General features: G+C 39.4%; 1 protein-coding gene across 5 annotated transcripts in view; it reads left to right on the top strand.

Annotated features, from left to right (window-relative positions):
• Positions 1–20,237, top strand: part of GPAM (glycerol-3-phosphate acyltransferase, mitochondrial) — a 67,155-nt gene that overhangs the window by 24,669 nt on the left and 22,249 nt on the right. For 2 of the 5 annotated variants that reach the window (XM_069567789.1, XM_069567788.1), the window contains exons 2-8: positions 4,606–4,736; positions 5,950–6,072; positions 9,257–9,330; positions 11,579–11,692; positions 13,400–13,546; positions 18,893–18,989; positions 19,638–19,774. In XM_069567789.1, the coding sequence (XP_069423890.1) occupies positions 4,635–4,736; positions 5,950–6,072; positions 9,257–9,330; positions 11,579–11,692; positions 13,400–13,546; positions 18,893–18,989; positions 19,638–19,774 (794 nt within the window). In that variant the 5' untranslated portion in view covers positions 4,606–4,634. Of the gene's footprint in view, positions 1–1,292; positions 1,361–2,548; positions 3,203–4,605; positions 4,737–5,949; positions 6,073–9,256; positions 9,331–11,578; positions 11,693–13,399; positions 13,547–18,892; positions 18,990–19,637; positions 19,775–20,237 lie in introns of those variants that run through there. The other 3 variants (XM_069567792.1, XM_069567790.1, XM_069567791.1) reach the window with 3 other exon arrangements.

Below are 20,237 nucleotides of genomic sequence, written 5' to 3'. Positions count from 1 at the left end.
AGACACGGGTTTGATCCCTGGGTCAGGAAGATCCCCTGGAGGAGGGCATGGCAACCCACTCTAGTATTCTTGCCTGGAAAATTCCATGGACAGAGGAGCCTGGTGGGCTACAGTCCATGGGGTCATAAAGAGTCAGATGCAACTGAGCACTGAGGGACTTTCTGAGTTGCAAATTATGAGATTTTCCAGTCTAGGGGCCAGGATCAAGCCCTATATTCCTGGTCCTGTAGGTTCACTGGGCATCTTTTCCCTCGGCGTTATGGGAACAAGAACACCTCTCTGGTACTCTTCTCCCAACTCCAGCTGTTTTGGTCTTCCTGGTTTCCTGGTTCTAACTCCTCAGCTCAGAAAGTCTGCCTAGCTCTTCCTGGATTACTCTGTTTGCACTATAGCCTGGCAACTCTTTCTAGGCAGGTAGCTGAGGCAATAATAGTGCTCAGCCTTGCTCATTTCCCTTCCCTTATGGAGCACTGTCCTGCACAGCTGCCTTTTAAATATATTTTGCTAGTTTCGCTTCTGCTGTTGTGTTAGCAGGAGAGCGGATTTAGTTCTTGTTGCTCTGCCATGGCTGGCTAGACTGGATCTGGATTACTATGAATTATTGCTGTTCTGTTGATGAGAGACTGCCAAGGTTGTCACTTGTTTCCAAAACAATCCTCATTAATCTGTGCTTCACAATCCACATCTCCTTTGGGTGCAGTAAACTCTTGTGTAACGGGTGTTACAGAAGAGTTGCATACAAATGAAGTCTATGTAAGACAACTAATTTTCCCCTCTAGCTTACATTTTCATTCCTGTGATGCTCTACTTCATTTCTCATTACTTTCTCTTTAACAGTGACTTCAAATCCTGTGACTTTCCTCTATTTTCTTCCCTCCTTTTCTTTCCTTCATGTCAGGGGCCAATAATCTGTACACAAATTTCACAATATTTGGGGATGAGAATTCATCTTATTCTAGTCAACATTGGCCTTGAATACCTAGGTGTGTACTCGCTTGGGGCGAAGGTGTGTGTGTATGTGTGTGTGTGTGTTTGTGTGGAGAGGGGTTGAATAAAAACAGGGTCCTTGACTTCAAGAAGCTCAAAATCTTTTAAAAAATGAATAAGCACTCCTGCTGTTTTGAATTCTTTGGGGATGGATTTATAAACAGTAGAAAGTGCAAGGTAAGTAATGCTTCTTTCACTTCTTGTTCCTCAGCTTCAACAAGTATTTACTGAGTGTTTCCTCTAAGAATACACTGTATGTTACCCGAGAAACAGGCACTGATGATGAGTTCATAATCTAGTGGAGGAATGACACAAACTGATAAAGACCCAAGGTGTGGTACCACGGGAAATCTGTGAGATTTCACTTGACAGTGTAAGTATAGAGGGTGGACAAGATGAGGGAAGGCTTGGAGACCCAGTTTAGCAAAGAACTGTCAAATTCAGGGGAGAGTGGTGTGAGCACAGTTAGGAGTACCAGTGCCCAGGGCTTGATGAGGGAAAATCAGAGAGGCTAAAGGAACGGGCTCCTGATGGAGAATGGTGGGGAAAAAAGAGGCTTCTCTGTGAAAGTCTTAGATGCTAGGCTTAGGCATTTGGACTGTGGGGAGCTCTGGATGGTTTTCGATCGGTGGAGAGAGACAGAGATTGCCTGGCAGACAGCGTTCATGTGTGCAGAAGAGGTAAGGACTGGTGGCAGAGGCGCCAGGACAGGGATTATGCCTTAATCATCTTTGTATCTCCATCTGCTGTCTATGCGGGTACTCAGTTCAGTCCCACTCTTTTGCTACATCGCTCACCAGGCTCCTCTGTTCATGAGATTTTTCCAGGCAAGAATACCGGAGTGGGTTTCTATTCCCTACTCCAGGGGATCTTCCTGACCCAGGGATTGAACCCATGTGTCCTGCATTGTAGGCGGATTCTTTACGTGTGAGCCACCAGGGAAGCCCATCACCCCTCCCCATCTGCTAGTTCATACTTCATGCCTGTTGCTGAAGTGCAGGTAAAAGGTTATCTTTTACCTTCTATCAATAAATTATTAATCTCTTTATAACCACTGGCCTTGTCAATGGCAAGACAAATATTGTGAAAAAAAACTCTTCATGCTCCTTGCTATTTTGTTTCAAGGACTCAAGGCCGGGAAATTTGGACTCAGGTTCTTCCAAGCCTTATTTGTTTCTATTTGAATTCCTCATTTTCTTTCTTCAGGGAAAAGGCACTAAGTCCCTGTTAGGAAAATTACACAACAGGGCCATTCCAGTCCCCACCTCTCTCATGCCCAGTAAGTTCTGCAGTCTTACACATCTCACAAAAAAGACGTCCCACACCTATACAAGTAAACTCAGACGGCCCACGTGCGTGCTCTCGGGAGAGCCGGGCGGAGATGCAAACTTTCAGAAGGGCAGCGTTCACACGACATAGACAGGAGCACACACACTCACGTGACTCCGCGCTCAGGCAGAATCGCCGCGCGACTAGGCAGCACACGCCTGGCCACACACCACACCGACACACTTGAGAGCACACCTGCTACCCTCAGATTCCACCCCCTGCGGTGCACGACGCCCGAGTCACCCGCAGCGTGGGTCCCCAGCCCTTGCCCGCCCGGAACTGGCCGGCTGTGGGCTGAGCCCGTCACTCTCGTCCCCCCCCACGTTGCGTCATTAGGGCGCGACGCCGCCGCAGCGCCGGCTGAGGCTTGAAATGCTGGCAGCTGCAGAGCTATAGCCGGCGGAGCTGCGGGTGCGAGCGGCCAGGGCGGGAACCGGCTGCGGGAGGCTGCTGGGGCCGGGAGCGCCGGGACAGGTGCGTGGTCGCCCGCTCGCCGGACCCAGCGCAGCTCCCGCCAGCTGCCCGGCGGTTCGCTCGCCTCGGCGCTTGCTCTCTCTCTCGAGCTCCCTCCGGGTTTCCCCCTGAGCTGTGGGCCCGGCTCGTGCCGGCGTGGGGATCGAGCTCATTCTCTCCCAGGGACTCCGGGTTGCGGCAGGGCTTCCCCCGGGCGGGAGTGAAGTTCCTCTGGGCTCAGTCCCCGCGCACACCCGAAGGGGACGTGGAGGCATTGACTTTGGCTTTGAGGCTGCAGGGGTACGCTGAAAGCAGCTGGTGCAGGGGACAGTCCCATGACAGATGACCACTGATTGAGCTGAGCACTCACTGGGCGTCAGACACAGTGCCAGGCGCCCTAGGGGTATTGTGCAGAACTCCCGCAACCCAGGAGGTAAGATTTATCATATCATGCCCATTTGCCAGATGGGGAAACCAAGGCATGGGAATTAACCATCTTGTCTAAGTTGTTGTTAACCCATCTTGGTTGCTGACCGCAGATGGTAAACAGAGGGGGATTCGAACTTGGATGTATTTGGCTTCAGAGTCGGCCCTCATGTCACTCTCTATTTCAAAACCCACGGTTGGCTCCCCTCAGCGCATAGGCTGGCTTTTCTTTTTGGGTAGAGTAGGTTCGAGGCACTTTTCAACCTTGGACAAACGTGTGGAGGGAGGAACGAAGCGTGGGCTTCTTATTGGCACAGGACTGTTTCGCCCTCTCATCCTCCCCTCATCACTGGGGCCAGCCAAGTCTTCATTTTCCCAGGCAGCCACCGGCTCCCCCTGTCGTAGCTACATTCTGCACCTGAAACTGATAGCTGAGTTTTATTTTATAATACAGAAGAGCGTTCATGCCAAGTGCATTGGTTTACTCTTCCTTCCCCTAGCCTATTTGTTAGATTGTTACTTAGGTAAAATTGTTAAGAATGTGTATAGTTATCCTGAGAATTACAGTTACCGCTATAAATCCATATGGGGATTGTAAAGAAATGGGAATCTGCCCTCCAAGGAACTCTGTTAACCTGAACATGAGTTTTTAAGGTTTTAAAGAAGTGATTTAAGGCCAGAAGAGAAATAATCAAAAGCTGAAATAATTTGAGGATTAGGTTAGAAAATTCTTATATTTTAATTTTTTTTTTTTAGCAGTTCACTGTTAGTGAACGTTTTTTTCTGAGGGTGGGAAAAGGCTTATTGCAAAGATATGAAAACTTATAAATCGGTATTTTAGAACAGTGTTTTCTTGTTTTAGAGCTTTGTAGATGTATTAAAAGTGCAAATACCATTTCATTTAAGGCAGCACGAGAAAATCAGAAGCTTAATTCAGTTTAAGTGGGAAACGTTAGAGGTGCACTCATTACCTCTATCCATTTTACTTTGCATGGTATGTATGACCAAAAATTCCCAGCACATAATTTTTCAAAAATTATCTACTTGTGTGCATACATGTAACTTTAAGTTAATAAAAGCATATTTCCATCCTTCCAGGAACTATTCACTTAACACAAATAAAATAATTATCTGTCACATACCTGAAATAGGGTAGTAATTACTCTCGTGAATTCATAGCTGTTTTGTTGATGAAGTCTAAAGATACAAATGTTTTTAAAAATCCGGATGACCTAACTGAGTTCATATATATACATCAAAGTCCAGTTTTATACAATGACTAAGAAGTCCTCCTTAGTTCATTTGACATCCTACCCTGAAGCAAAATAACAGAAATCAGATTTTTTTTTTGAGTTCTGCTATTTACTCTCTGGATCCCTCATTAACTTTAACGGTATACATTTTTTACAGCTCATGATTCGGGAGTTACGCTGTGTGACATGGATGAATCTGCATTGACCCTTGGCACGATAGATGTATCTTATTTGCCAAATTCTTCTGAATACAGCATTGGTCGGTGTAAGCATGCCACCGAGGAATGGGTAAGTTTAAGATACGGGTTAAAAGCATTCAGCCTAAAGATGTTCTTCTCAGTGTTAATGAAGGTGGATGTACTGGAAGCATAAATTCAAATAGACATTAATAGCTACAGAAACTGCCTCCAGCTGTTTGAAGGTTAGTTTATGAAGTCTAATATTTAAAAATTCTTATGGTATTATGTTATTGGGAAGAAAAAAAAATGGATAAGAAGTGTAAGGATGGTGATTATGTTAAAAAGCAAAATACTTTTGCAGAGGGGGGAAAAAAAGCCTGTTTGTTCTTTTGGGTGGTGTAATTTAACCAGAATTTTTTTTTTTTTTAAAATTCTGTATCTGTTTTCCGTAATTACATTTCAGAAGTGTGAATTTTGTAGTGGAAATAAAGTTTATTTAAATAATTGAAAATAGGAAATTTTAGTATGAATGCCAATCCAAAAGGCATCTTTTTGGCGGTTTTTTTTTGTTGTTGTTCTTGTATTGTTTTTTCTATGTCAGCATAACATGGCATGTTTTCAATATTTCTTCAGTCTGCTTTAGATTAGAAACCAAACAAAACTCTTTTGGGAGGGGTTGGAGTTTTGGGTGGTCTTTGGGTTTCTTTTTGAGAATGTTATATCACTGGGATTTGAGCAACTGATGAATTCAAAGTTAAGAGAAAATTATTTAGACAGAAAGGCATAATTTGACCCTAATTGGATAGTATGGCTATAATTTCAATTCTAGACTTTAAACTCACTTGTTAGGATAAAGGAATGTTATATAAGTTGACCTTGTATTTCATTTAAAGTGAATTATTTTAAGCTATAGTATAACAACTTGCTTACTCTTAAGTAAGGGCTTTGTAGTTCTTTTGTAGGAGTGTGTGATTTAAGAGGGAGGGAGATGAACTGTTAGCATAGGGCTCCAGGGGTCTGACATTATTCCTCTTGCTACTGTCAAAAGGCTGTCTGACCTTTCACAACTTAATGTTTAAGCCTTTGAATGCTGCTTTGAGCCAGCTATTGCTATTCTTAGGTGCTCAGCCTTTGCTTATGGTCCAAGCTCTGTCCCAGGTGCCGGTCATGGACGGAAACGTGGGCTCCCAAAAGGAAATGTGTCAGAAATTTCTCTTCTGTCTCAAACAGCTTAATTTTAAGAGATTTTAGAGTTTTGAGATCAAGTAGACAAGTAGAATTTTCTTGCCATTCATACACTATTTTTCCTTAATATTTATTAGGGTGAGTGTGGTTTCAGGCCTACTGTCTTCAGATCTGCAACCTTGAAGTGGAAAGAAAGCCTAATGAGCCGGAAGAGGCCCTTTGTGGGAAGATGTTGTTATTCCTGCACTCCTCAGAGCTGGGTAAGAATGTTACCTTTAATACCTTTGTTGACCTTTAATAAACAGAGTCTGTCCATGGAATTCTCCAGGCGAGAATACTGAAGTGGGTTGCCGTTCCCTTCTCCAAGGTATCTTCCCAACCCAGGGATGCACTGGAGGCAGATTCTTTACCATCTGAGCCACCAGGGAAGCCCCCCAAAACAGAGTGAAATATGTGACATGGATTTCCAACTTTGTGTAAACTTTATTTTTGCTTAGTCTTAATGGACTTAATGCATTTTTAGAACTTAGGTCCATGTTTATGAACCAAATATCCCAAGTAAAAATGTTGATTTAATTTTTCTTTCTATTCATTTATTCAGTGAATATTGGTCTAATAGTTGGTGCCAGGCAATATTTTGTTTTGTTTTGTTTTTGTCTTAGTATGACTTTAGTGGGAGAGTAGGTCTTACTTTCAGATAACTCTTCCAAAGAGTTAGTGGGATCCTTCATGTAACTTCAAGACATTGAAATTTAGCACTGAACTTTAAAATGCTAGCAAGATGAACGAGAAAGAGAGAAAGAAAGAGAGCGTGCATACACATATGCACATACACACTCATGTGAGTGTGAGTGGGACAGAAAAAGTAAAACTGTGGCCTTACCCTTTTGCCAAGAGTCTGTTCCCACTGTGGAGGGGAGTGCGAGGAGGTTTCTTTTGACTCTGGGATAGTGAAGGATGGTCACTAAAATGTTAGCATGAAGATTTAAGAAAGGATGTGATGGGTTTGTTGTTTGTATTTCGGTGGAAAAAAGTCATGCAAAATCTTCCACATTACAGTATAGTATCTGAGTTGATTGGATAAGTATGCATCTGAGGGCATTTTGCCAAGAAGTATGAGCTAGTATAGGAATGTAGACTCTAATATGGCTGTGATCTCAGGCAGTAGTCACCTGGATGGTAAACTCTCTCTGGGATGGGCTAGTTATTAGAATGTTTAAGTGCTGTTTATTAACCCTGCCATTTATTGAGGTTGCTTATAACCTGTGTGAATAACTACTGGTGCTGTGTGAGTTTTCCACTCAGGGTTGGCTGGGCAGGAAGTAGAATTTCTAGCCTAGCATAAGGAGTTTATTAATCTGGGAGAGATTTATTTAACAAGCAGTTTATGTTAAATATTCAGGTCTGCTCAAGAACATCACGATAGAAATAGTGTTCCTCTTAAATCACACATATCTTGTTGAAATAGTTTGGTGGACGTGAAGGATCATGGAAATTTCTAGTCTAGGAGTAATGCCAGTTGTGATTAATAGGCCAGTAGAAATAAAGATTTAAGTAGATGGTCATGTGGCTTTTCTTTTTAGGTCGGGCATCTCATCTAATTCTAATTTTGAATGGTTAAAAGATCAAAACAATACTTTTAATGTGTTCTTTAGTCAGAAATTATTTGGTGGTGGTAATGGTTTGGGGTGGGGAGAGATGAGTAGCATAATAGATAAATGATTTTTGCTTAAATGTAGTACCTGATGGTACTGAATTTGATCTTAAGTTTTTCCATGGCCTGTTTATATAAAATAATTTTTAACAGTATTTTTACAGTGATTTTCTGCTACTTTTTCTCTGAAGTCCTATTTCTCTAAAGAGATAGCACTTAAGTATTTTGATATTTTCTTTTGTGGGTACATTATGCTTTCTCAGCATTTATTTGTAGAAGGTTTACCTTTTTTGCCTACATTATTAAAGTTATGGACTTTATCTTTTTAGCAGAACTATTTCTGGATTATCTTCCAAGATTACTCACAAAAAGGGTGACCTTTAGTCGTACATTTTCTCATTAAGTAGACAATCATTTTAGGGGACTAGAAAGACCCCATACTTTGAAGCAAGATCTGGGGTTGACTACTAAGCTTCTGCCAGCCTCAATTTTCCTCCTATAAAATGGGGATATGGGTTACCCTGAGGATGAATGAGATAATGTATGTTATAGTCTTCAAGAATTACTATTATTAGAGTGAATGATTTGTCCTTGCCAAGTCATTTAATATATAAAAGAAATATATGTGAGAGCATGCTGAGTTGCTTCACTCCTGTCCAACTGTTTGCGACCTCATGGACTGTAGCCTGCCAGGCTCCCCTGTGCATGAGATTCTCTCAGCAAGAATACTGGAGTGGGCTGCCATGCCTGCTCCAGGGGATCTTCCTGACCCAGAGATTGAGCCTGCATCTCTTACATCTCCTGTGTTGACAGGTGGACTTTTTACCACTAGAACCACCTGGAAGCCCAAAGAAACATATATATAAAAACAGACAAGTAACATTAAAAATAAAACGTGTTCTTATATTCACAAAAGTCCTCTTATTATAATTCTCCTTATTCAGATGAGAGAATTGAGGAAAAGCTTGCTCAAAGTCATATAGCTGATCAGTGGCATAGTTGGGATTTGTCTCCCTTCTCTACTGCTAGTCTGATTATGATGGAATGTGAAGAAATTTACTTAGGATTTTTCCATTCTTCCAACTGTACTTTTTCATGTACTTCATAAAGCCATTTACTACATTAAGAAAAGTTTCAAAATCATGCTCCTCTTAATCTCCAAATAAACTTAAGAATATGTTAGCAATTATGAGCAGAAGTCATTTCTCTGACGGCCACAGATAAGATGTTGATTTAGAATACATTATTATCCACTCAGCTCTTAAAGTGAGTGAATTAAAACCAAAATTGGCTGCAAAGAGAGTTCCTAAAAAGAGACTTCTAATGTCTCTTAATATTAAAATACTATTAAACTGAGAAAGGCAAAAAAATAAAAAATAAAATGAGGATAATAATTCTTATGTGTGAGGATTATTGGAAGATTTAGTAATCTCAAAATAATACATGGTACTTAGCATAGACTGAGCGACTTTCACTACTACTACTTAGCATAGTATTTTTGTATTTTGAAAACAATGAAATTTCCAGTATTCCTTTCAGTGACAAGCCATCGTGACTTTAACTCTTTCTGATTGAGGGTGGGGGGCTCAGCCAAGGGGGAGGTGATACTTCCTTTGCAAGGTGCTGAGGAGTAGTTTTGAGTTTGTGACCTTTGAAAGCTAAAAATTACTTTTCAATAAAACATTTTTCTTCATCTCAGATTTTTGAAAGTCCTCAAGAACTAGTAATTTGAGTCCTTCATCAACAATCCAGTTGTATATTTATGTCTATATTTATTTTGTTTTATATAGGATAAATTTTTCAACCCCAGTATCCCGTCTTTGGGTTTGCGGAATGTTATTTATATCAATGAAACACACACAAGGTAAAAATAAATTTCTTATATTTCTAATGCATGTCAAGAGAAAGACTACATAATAACCAACCAATGCACTTTAAGATGAATCTCTTTATGGTTTTTTTGAAGAGTTAATAGGGTATTAACTTCTAACATATACTTTATCTAAAAATTGGAACCTAGAGACCTATTACTATTCTACTGCTGTATTATATAATATTTTCATGAGACTGTAGATATTACTTATAGGTTTCTTTAACTTATTCATATATTGATGTTGCTGCTGAAATGTGCCAAAATGTGACAGAAATTTTTCGGAGGAGAGGTGTAGGTTTGAATGCCTTATGATATATTATTATTTTATACTTAAAGTATAACTTTCTGAAATCTGCCTGATCTATAGAGTGAATATTCTTTGATTTATTACTGGCTTAAGTCTTTTCTTAGAATTCTTACTTCCAAATTCCAGGCATCAGAGTGAGAGAAAAAGAGGCTTTCTTCTCAGTGGATTTAGGCTGGGGGATGAGGAAGGAGGGTGAATGTCTGTAACACAAGAGCAGAACGGGAGCCAAAACCACTACCAGTCCTTGTAGTTCCAAGAGTAAATGCCTGGAGGCCCAGGAGATGAGAAATACATGAAATCTCATGAAAAAAACTGGTACAAGAAGTCAGATACTTAAATTTTAAGGGTTTCTGATGTTACTGCTCATATTTTAATGATTTTTTTAATAAATGAGCATATACTTGCATATATGTTAGCTAAATTTTTTGTTTTTGTTTTTTTTTTTTTAAATAAAACTAAAATCAAGAGATGTGGTTTTGCTAATTTCTATGCTACCCTTCCTTTCCTCTCTCTCTTGTTTTCTTAAGTTAAAAGAAAAGAGCAATTTTTTCCCCCCTCTGGTTGACATGATTAAAATCCTAAGCAAAAGAATCCCATTCATTCTCTTCCTTATGTAAGTAAGATATTTTACATACAAAACTGAGGAGTTCATTTGTTGTCTTCACTTGGAGGCAGTTAAGAAAAAAAAAACATGTGAGATAAACACACACTTTTTAGCATGTTATATTGACTAGGCAATGAAACTATTCAGTGTGATTAGCTTCCTGTACAGGTGACTTGGCTATTTAGCCCTTCTCTGTGTTGCAGGGAGCAAAGCCTGAACAGTTTTATGCACACACACACACACTGCTTTCAGTCTGTGGCAAAGGGATTTCCTCAAGAGTGTGGACTTTGTACATTCCAGTAATAACTGTTCACTGAAAGATTTTAGAATTAAACACTTAACATATTGGGCCAAATTGTTCAGAGAACTGAGAGAAAGGAAAGGAGGAAGAAAAAGAATGCCAGGAAGGAGAGTTGGAGGAACATGTGATTCATAAACAGTTCTCCCCCAAATTACTTTTTCTTGATCAAAGACTTTTTGTATATTTTCAGAATTAATTTGTAATTGAAATCTTCTCCTGTCTCTCTGGATATCTTTATGGAGGAAATGATAATGAGGCATTATGTAATCATTACAAATAGTTTCAAATCATTGCAAAATGAAATCTTATAGCATTCTTGTTCTGAGATCCATGTCTTTAACCCCCATTCAGATAAACACATAGTCATTGTCACTGCTGGAAGTTTGTCCTGTTTCTTATGTATGTTGAATGTGTTTTATAAAAAAGCCAAAACCAAAAACATAGCAAGAAAACTCGGTAAGAGCTTCCGGCTTCATAAATCCAGAGTACAAGTATTCAGACTGTTGTCTAGTTAGCCTTGAATTCTGTCAGCTGATCAGCCTTATCAATTCAATTTGAGAGTCAGTGGTCACCTTAGAAGAATTACTGTAATGACAACTAAAAGAAAATTAGCCCTTTGTGGTAGGAAAAGATTCCTGGATTACTTTCTATAGCCTGTAGCTGTAGCTATAAGCTATATAAGCTTGTATATAAAGCATTCAACATATTTGTTTTTTTTAAGTGGTATTAATAAAGTAAGATGCTTACATTTCTTTTGTTTTTATATTTGGATTATTAGTTTGCAGAGCAATGCTATTCAAGCATTGATACACGAATTCCAAGTTTAAATTTTAGCTGAGAGTACATGAAAGAAAAGAAATAAAACTGTCTTCATAGTATCCTGAACTACTTACTAAGGAGAATTTGCTACAGGAAAACCCTAAATCTCTGGAACAGGTGAAATGAGGATTTGTTTTTACAAGAGGGAAGCCTCTGAATAATAGGTATTCCTAGAGTGCTTCTCTGCTAAATCGTTTTCGTGTTGCAGGCACCGAGGGTGGCTGGCAAGACGTCTTTCTTACATGCTTTTCATTCAAGAGCGAGATGTCCATAAAGGCATGTTTGCCACCAACGTAACTGAAAACGTGCTGAACAGCAGTCGGTAAGGGTGGGATACTGTTGTAAAGGGGAAAGGCAGGGATGGGTAGTGGGAGTGGGGAAGTAATTTCCTTTATTAGCCTTTAGTTTCTCTGGGACTCTGTCCCAAGAGGAGTTTGTGTTTCCAACCATTAAATGTTCAAGCTCCAGAAGAAAGCAAGGAAAGGGAAGAGAACAGATGGTTTCGGTGCCATGTGGGAAGAGCAGCCTTATTTTATGCATGAATAATGGAATGGGGTTCTAATATGAAAGGTGAGCTGGAGTTCAGATAGGCAAATATTTCCAGAATTCTCTGTTAAGTGTTTTGTAATGTGAATATTGGGGATGATGCATTTCCTACTTTACAGCCAGAAGAGGAGCTCATTTCATATTTCTGTCAAATAATTGTTAAGCACCTAGGCACAAATTCTTTTATTAGAAAGTCATTATTAGAAATTTTAAGAGAATAAAGTAATTGTCCTTGCCCTCAGAGGACCTTGATTAAAAGTTGGAGAGACCTACTTGAACTCTGATGGAGTGGGGAAATCATTACAAAGTTAAGCCATTAAACTGTGGGAGTTTGGGTGAAGGTTGATCTCTATTCCACCGCATTGTTGTGGCCCATGTTAGATACCTATCTGGATTTGGGGAGCTGGAGACCGGAGTGGATTGAAAAATGCTTAGAAATGCAAGCCCAGTGGTACAGTTGTTAAGGGCTGAGCAGTAGTGGCATGTACATATTTACTGGATGCATAAGTGAATAGTTGATCATGGTGGTGTAATAACTACGTGAATTACTTGTGAAATTCTGATATAAATGCCGTACTGATATAAATGCTGTTCAAGGATGGGCGTAGGGATGGTGTTTCAGCGTCCTGTGGAATTGGTCTTTTTGTAGTAATGAATGATGGGGAGTTTTGCTGTATATTATTCGAAAATCAGCAGCAGTGAGAGGAAAAAAAAACAATTGTTTGAGAAACTCCTTTGGATATTTCTATATTCTGTTTTCTAGGTAATGCCCATCAAGTGTGTTTCATTTCATCCAGATAGTTTGAATTGTAACTAGGATGTTAGAAGTTATTTTTAGGAGGTTTAAACCTCATGCATTCTTCCCTAAGTTATGTGGGAGATTTACAAGACTGGGTTAAATCTTCCCTTTTACCTTATAGCTTACTGGTCTGTGCTGTTTAAATCTAAAGCTGTGCCTTTTAAAATTACTGACGTGATTTGGAAAACGCTTGTGACTATTTATGTCCACCTTCAATCCCTCCTAGAGAGTTTTACAGATATCCCACTCATAGTCACGATGTAAATGAATAATAAGTAAAAGAAAAAAATCATATTACTTTGGCAGTGGGTTTGGGGTACCTCTGAATTACATATCTAGAAGGATAATCTTTCTTTTCTTCCCTTCTGCCAGAGTGTAACTTTGCGTCCCTTACAACATAACTGGAACATTCAAATTCACATAGTTGTTACCCAGTGAATTTGAATTAAAATTTTAAATCTGCCTTACAGCTTCCTCAGGGAGTCATTGATTTAGGAATATAATATACATAATGTTTAATAAACAGCCGAAGAAAGCACTTCTAACTTGAGTTTATTCTTCTGTGTTATCACATTTAAAAGAGAAAGTGTATTTTGCTTTGTGATTTGTATCTGTAGTTTAGAAAATAATACAGACTATAGCATAGAGCCAGTTACGTTGTCTGTCTTTCCATTTTGAAATCAGAGTACAAGAGGCAATTGCAGAAGTGGCTGGTGAGTTAAACCCTGATGGTTCTGCTCAGCAGCAATCAAAAGCTGTGAATAAAGTGAAAAAGAAAGCCAGAAAGATCCTTCAAGAAATGGTTGCCACCGTTTCACCGGCAATGATCAGGTATTAAAAGGCAAAGCAAAAACCTTTAATCAGGGGTCATCTGGTTTTGAGCAGACAGGACTGAACCACTGAACCTTCCTAATATAATGCTCTTGGTCCAAAAGAGGTTTTTAACATATTCTGATGTTAAAAACTGACTCCTCCTTATATTCTTATTTAACTCTCAGGAGAAGTAGCGCTTGGGATTCTTCAAGGTACCTCAGTCTCTGTCAGTTGATAGCAGCCATTGTATTACTGCTGCTGCCTTCTATACGAGTTGTGAGTTAGGTTTCTACATTTCAGTCTTTAATCCATTTTGAATTTATTTTTGAGCGTGATGTGAGAGAGTAGTCCAGTTTGATTTTTTGCATGTAGTTGTCCAGTTTTCCCAGCACCATTCACTATAGAGACTCTTCCCCATTGTACATGCTTGCCTCCATTGTCACAGATTGGTTGCCCATATAAGTGTGAGTCTGTTTCTGGGTTCTCTGTTCTATTGATCTGTGCATCTGTTTTTGTGCCAGAACATGCAGTCTGTCTTGATTACCGTAACTTTGGGGGATAGTTTGAAATCAGGGAGTGTGATGCCTCCACTTTCGTTTTTCCTAAGATTGTTTTGGCTATTTCAGATGTGTTTCCATACAAATTTTAGAATTATTTATTCTAGTTGTGTGAAAAATGCCTTTGGCATTTTGATAAGGATTGCATTGAATCTCTAGATTGCCTTGGATATAGGGTCATGTTAACAATATCGTTCTTTCAATCCATGAACACAGTTTATCTTTCCATCTACTTGTGTCATATTCAGTTTTTCTCATGAGTGTCTTACATATTTCCAAGTATGGTAGTTTACTTGTTTAGTTAGATTTATTTCTAGGTATTGTATTCTTTCTGATGCATTTGTGAATGAAATTGTTTTCTTAATTTCCATTCAGATAGTCTGTTGTTAGTGTACAGAAATGCACCTGATTTCTGTATATTAATGTTGTATTCTGCAGCTTTACCAAATTCATCGAAGAGTCTGGTAGTCTTTGGATGGCTTTAGGATTTCCCTAGTGTCTTGTCATCTGCATACAGTGATGGTTTCACTTCTTCCTTTTCACTTTTTGTTGTTATTCACTTGCTCAGTCTTATTTGACTTTTCGTGACCCCGTGACTAGAGCATGCAGGCTTCCCTGTCCTTCACTATCTCCCAGAGTTTGTTCAAACTGTCTGTTGGGCCCATGATGCCATGCAACCATCTCATCCTCTCTCACCCCTTCTGCTCCTGCACTCGATCTTTCCCAGCATCAGGGCTTTTACCATAGAGTTGGCTCTTCACATCAGGTGGCCAAAGTATTGGAGCTTCAGCTTCAGCATCAGTCCTTCCAATGAATATTCAGGGTTGATTTCCTTTAGGGTTGACAGGTTTGATCTCCTTGCAGTCCAAGGGACTCTCAAAAATCTTCTCCAGCATCACAGTTTGAAAGCATCAGTTGTTTACCACTCAGCCTTCTTTATGGTCCAACTCTCACATCCATACATGACTACTGGAAAAACCATATCTTTGACTATATGGATCTTAGCCGGCAAAGTAATGTCTCTGCTTTTTAATATGATGTCTAGGTTGGTCATAGCCTTTCTTCCAAGCAGCAAGCATCTTTTAATTTCATGGCTGTAGTCACCATCTGCAGTGATTTTGGAGCCCAAGAAAATTAAGTCTGTCACTGTTTCCATTGTTTCCCCGTTTATTTGCCATGAAGTGTTGGGACCAGATACCATGAGCTTTGTTTTTTGATTGTTGAGTTTTAATCCAGCCTTTTCACTTTCTTTCACTATCATCAAGAGGCTCTTTAATTCCTCTTCCCTTTCTGCCATAAGGATGGTATCATCTGCATATCTTGAGGTTATTGATATTTCTCCTGGCAATCTTGATTCCAGCTTGTGCTTCATCCAGCCTGACATTTCACATGATGTACTCTGCATATAAATTAAATAAGCAAGGTGACAGTATACAGCCTTGATGTAATCCTTTCCCAATTTGGAATCAGTCAGTTGTTCATGTCCGTTCTAACTGTTGCTTCTTCACCTGCATACAGATTTCTCAGGAGGTAGGTAAGGTGGTCTGGTATTCCCATCTCTTTAAGAATTTTCCACAGTTTGTTGTGATCCACACAGTCAGAGGATTAATGTAGTCAATGAAGCAGAAGTAGATATTTTTCTGGAATTCTCTTACTTTTTCTGTGATACAGTGGATGTTGGCAATTTGATCTCTGTTTCCTCTGCCTCTGGGCTTCCCTGGTAGCTCAGATGGTAAAGAATCCACCTGCAGTGCAGGAGACTGAGGTACAATCCCTGGGTCAGGAAGATCACCGGGAGAAGGGAATGGCCATCCACTCCAGTATTCCTGCCTGGAGAATTCCATGGACAGAGGTCCTTGTCGGGCTACAGTCCATGGGGTCACAAAGAGTCAGACATGACTGAGTGACTTTCACTTTCCTCTGCCTTTTCTACATCCAGCTTGAACATCTGAAAGTTCTCGGTTCACATACTGTTGAAGCCTGGCTTGGAGGATTTTGAGCGTTACTTTACTAGCATGTGAGATGAGTGCAATTGTGTGGTAGTTTGAGCATTCTTTGGCATTGCCTTTCTTTGGGATTGGAATGAAAACTGACCTTTTCCAGTCCTGGGGCCACGGCTGAGTTTTCCAAATTTGCTGGCATATTGGATTCAGCAATTTCACAGCATCATCTTTCAGGATTTGAAATAGCTCAGCTGGAATTCCATCACCTCCAGTAGCTTTGTTCATAGTGATGCTTCCTAAGGCCCACTTGACTTTGCATTCCAGGATGTCTGGCTCTAGGTGAGAGATCACACCATTGTGGTTATCTGGGTCATGAAGATCATTTTTGTATAGTTCTTCTATGTATTCTTGCCACCACTTCTTAATATCTTATGCTTCCGTTAGGTCCATACCATTTCTGTCCTTTATTGAGCCCATCTTTGCATGAAATGTTCCCTTGGTATCTCTAATTTTCTTGAAGAGGTCTGTAGTCTTTCCCATTCTGTTGTTTTCCTCTATTTCTTTCTTTGCATTGATCACTTAGGAAGGCTTTCTCATCTCTCCTTGCTATTTTGAACTCTGCATTCAGATGAGTATATCTTTCCTTTTCTCCTTTGCCTTTAGCTTCTCTTCTTTTCACAGCTATTTGTAAGGGCTCATCAGACAACCATTTTGCCTTTTTGCATTTCTTTTTCTTGAGGATGGTCTTGATCACTAACTCCTGCACGATGTCATGAGCCTCCACCCTTAGTTCTTCAGACAGTCTTGTCTATCAGATTTAATCCCTTAAATCTATATCTCACTTCCACTGTATCATCGTAAGGGATTTGATACCTGAATGGTCTAGTGGTTTTCCTGCTTTCTTCAATTTAAGTCTGAATTTAGCAATAAGGAGTTCATGATCTGAGCCACAGTCAGCTCCTGGTCTAGTTAACTGATTACTAAAACGTCGATGTTCACTCTTGCCATCTCCTGTTTGACCTCTTCCTATTTACCTCGACTCATGGACCTAACATTCCAGGTTCCTATGGAGTGTTTTCTTTACAGCATCAGACTTTACTTCCACCACCAGTCACACTCACAGGTGGGTGTTGTTTTTGCCTTGGCTCAACCTCTTCATTCTTTCTGCAGCTATTTCTCCACTCTTCTCCTGTAGCATATTGGGCACCTACTTAGCTGGGGAATTCATCTTTCAGTGTCATATCTTTTTGCCTTTTGATACTGTTCATTGGCTAGATGGACCTTTGTCAGCAAAGTGATGTTTCTTCTTTTTAATATGCTGTCTATGCTGGTCATAGCTTTTCTTCCAAGGAGCAAGCATCTTTTAATTTCATGGCTGCAGTCAACATCTGCAGTGATTTTGGAGCCCAAGAAAATTAAGTCTGTCACTGTTTTGATTGTTTTCCCATCTATTTGCCATGAAGTGATGGGACCCGATGCTGTGATCTTTGTTTTTTGATTGTTGAGTTTTAAGCCAGCTTTTTCACTCTCTTTTTCCACCTTCATCAAGAGTCTCTCATCACTTTGGATTTCTTTCAGACCTTTCTCTTTTCTGGTTGCTATGGCCAGGACTTTCAATACTGTGTTGAATTAAAGTGGCGGGAAAGTGCATTCTTGTTATGTTCCTGACCTTATAGAAAATGCTTTCAGCTTTTCACCATTGAGTCTGATGTAAGCCGTGGGCTTGTCATTCATGGTCTTTCTTATGTTTAGGTATGTTCCCTCTGTATTCACTTTGTTGAAAGTTTTTAATTATAAATGCATGTTGGATTTTGTCAGGAGCTTTTTTTGCATCTGTTTAGATGATCATATATTTTTTTTAAATTTTCAATTTGTTAATGTGATGTATCACATTAATTTTACAGATGTTGAATCATTCTTGCATCTGGGGATAAATTCTGTTCTTCATGGTATATGATGCTTTTAATGTACTGTATTGTTGAATTGGTTTGCTAATATTTTGTGGTGGATTTTTGCATCTAGTTCATCAGTGATACTGGCCTGTGATTTTCTTTTTCTGTGATGTCTTTGGTGTTGCTATCAGGGTGATGCTGTCCTCTTAGGATGGGTAGAATCAGAAGTGCTCCTTCCTCTGCACGTTTTTGGCATGGTTTGAGAAAGATTTGTGTTAACTCTTCTACAAATGTTTGGCAGAATTCACCTGTGAAGCCACCGGGTCCTGGACTTTGGTTTGCTGGAATTTTTTTTTTATTACTGACTATGTTTCATTACTGGTAGTTGGTCTGTTCATATTTTCTATTCTGCCTGGTTCAGTCTTGGGAGATTGTACATTTCTAGGAGTTTGTCCATTTCTTCTAGGTTGTCCATTTTATCAGTATTTGGATATAATTGTAGTGATCTCATATGACCTTTGTATTTCTGTAGTGTTGATTGTAACTTCTCCTTTTTCATTTCTAATTTTATTTATTTGAGCCCATGCTGTTTTTTTCTTGATGAATCTGCACATGCTTATGTCTTAAAGGGAGTGATTTGTATTCAGTAATGGGATCACTCTGCTCACTTAACTGTTTGCTTGACTATAGCTTCTGAAGTATAAAGTATGCAAGTAGAGTAAAATATAAGATTGTAGTACAGGATAAATGGATGCTTCTATGAGTAGTACATATGTAAAATCAGTTCTTTAAGTCCATAATTCAGATGTACACTTTCACAAGTATACACACACATGTGCTCATAACATGAAGTCAGTTACAATCACTCTTAGGTTTTAGGTTCAGAAGTTTAGGTAGATAGCTGTCAAACTATGTCTGTGTATATATATAAATATGCGTATACATTTAAAAACTTTTTAAACTTCCTTTCAGACTGACTGGATGGGTGCTGCTGAAACTGTTCAACAGCTTCTTTTGGAATATTCAGATTCACAAGGGTCAACTTGAAATGGTTAAAGCTGCAACTGAGGCAAGAATTATGTGAATCTATCATTCTTTTTTCTCCACATTTTGCAGAGTGATTTTGGAATTTTGGGGGAATGTGTTTTTGTATACCCTTGTGCGGTCCCACACATTTGCAGGTTTTCCCCCATGTGAGATAACTACAGCAGCTTTGTATTTGGGGGGAAAAGTGGTGTAAAGAAGGACCTATCAGCAATATGCAGGATTCCTTCTGTAGGTTACCTTGCAATAATTCTGAAAATCAGATAGAATGATCCTTATTTTATGAATGAGGAAATAAAGGCACATACAGATTAAGAAACTGTCCCAAGTAATGGCCAATAAGTCATTTCTCTAGAATTTCAAACCAAACCAACCTTGTGTCCAAAACCTACATTCTTTTTATATAATTAGGGCTTCCTCTCAGAAGATATATGATGGAGTCACCTTGAATTCTTGATTGCTTTCTTCCTTCCCTGATTATTTTTCATTGCTGCAGTTGTTTTTAGCTAGATAATATATAATTGAGATATTAATTGCCATTCTTATTTACTGAAAAATGTTTTTACAGAATGAGTCACTATTTAGCTAGTATTTGAATGATTCTAACCAAGTGTTTGAACTGTAATTCAACTTTCCATTTGAATTTTAAATTTGGCATTTTTCCTTTTGCTAGATGAATTTGCCGCTTATATTTCTGCCAGTTCATAGATCACACATTGACTATCTCCTGCTCACTTTCATTCTCTTCTGCCATAACATCAAAGCGCCGTACATTGCTTCAGGCAATAATCTCAACATCCCCATCTTCAGGTAAGATCACCTTATTTTGAAAGTTAAGATATGAAGATTGCGTTTTGAGTTTTTATTTTTCTATTATAACTTTAGATACATTTTATTGTAATGAGGACATTAGGATTTTTAGCTTTGTTTTAAAAGAATGCATGTTTATTGTGGAAAATTTGGAATGTACGAAAAAGACTGAGCAACTCACAGATCAATTCTGACTGTGTTAGTTCAGACAAAAGATGATGAAGTCTTAAAGAAAGGTATAATAGTTCTCTCAGAGAAGTGGTCATAGATTTGAGAACTGTTTAGTCTCAAACTTCGGAGCACAAATCATCGCTCAGGTCAGCTGTGTGAGGAATAGAGAGCGAGAGGAGGATAAGTGTGGATAGTGACCCGAGGGGAGCAGGCTGGCGGGTCGTGCAGGCAGGGCCTCAGAAGGGGGCGGTCACTGCTTTGCATGCCAGGGAGTCTGATACTCAGCGTCAGT

The sequence above is a fragment of the Ovis canadensis genome, chromosome 22 (genome assembly GCF_042477335.2).
Source record: "Ovis canadensis isolate MfBH-ARS-UI-01 breed Bighorn chromosome 22, ARS-UI_OviCan_v2, whole genome shotgun sequence".
Lineage (NCBI taxonomy): Eukaryota > Metazoa > Chordata > Mammalia > Artiodactyla > Bovidae > Ovis > Ovis canadensis.
The sequence above is the reverse complement of the archived record's forward strand: the minus strand, read 5'-3'. Positions and strand labels throughout refer to the sequence as shown.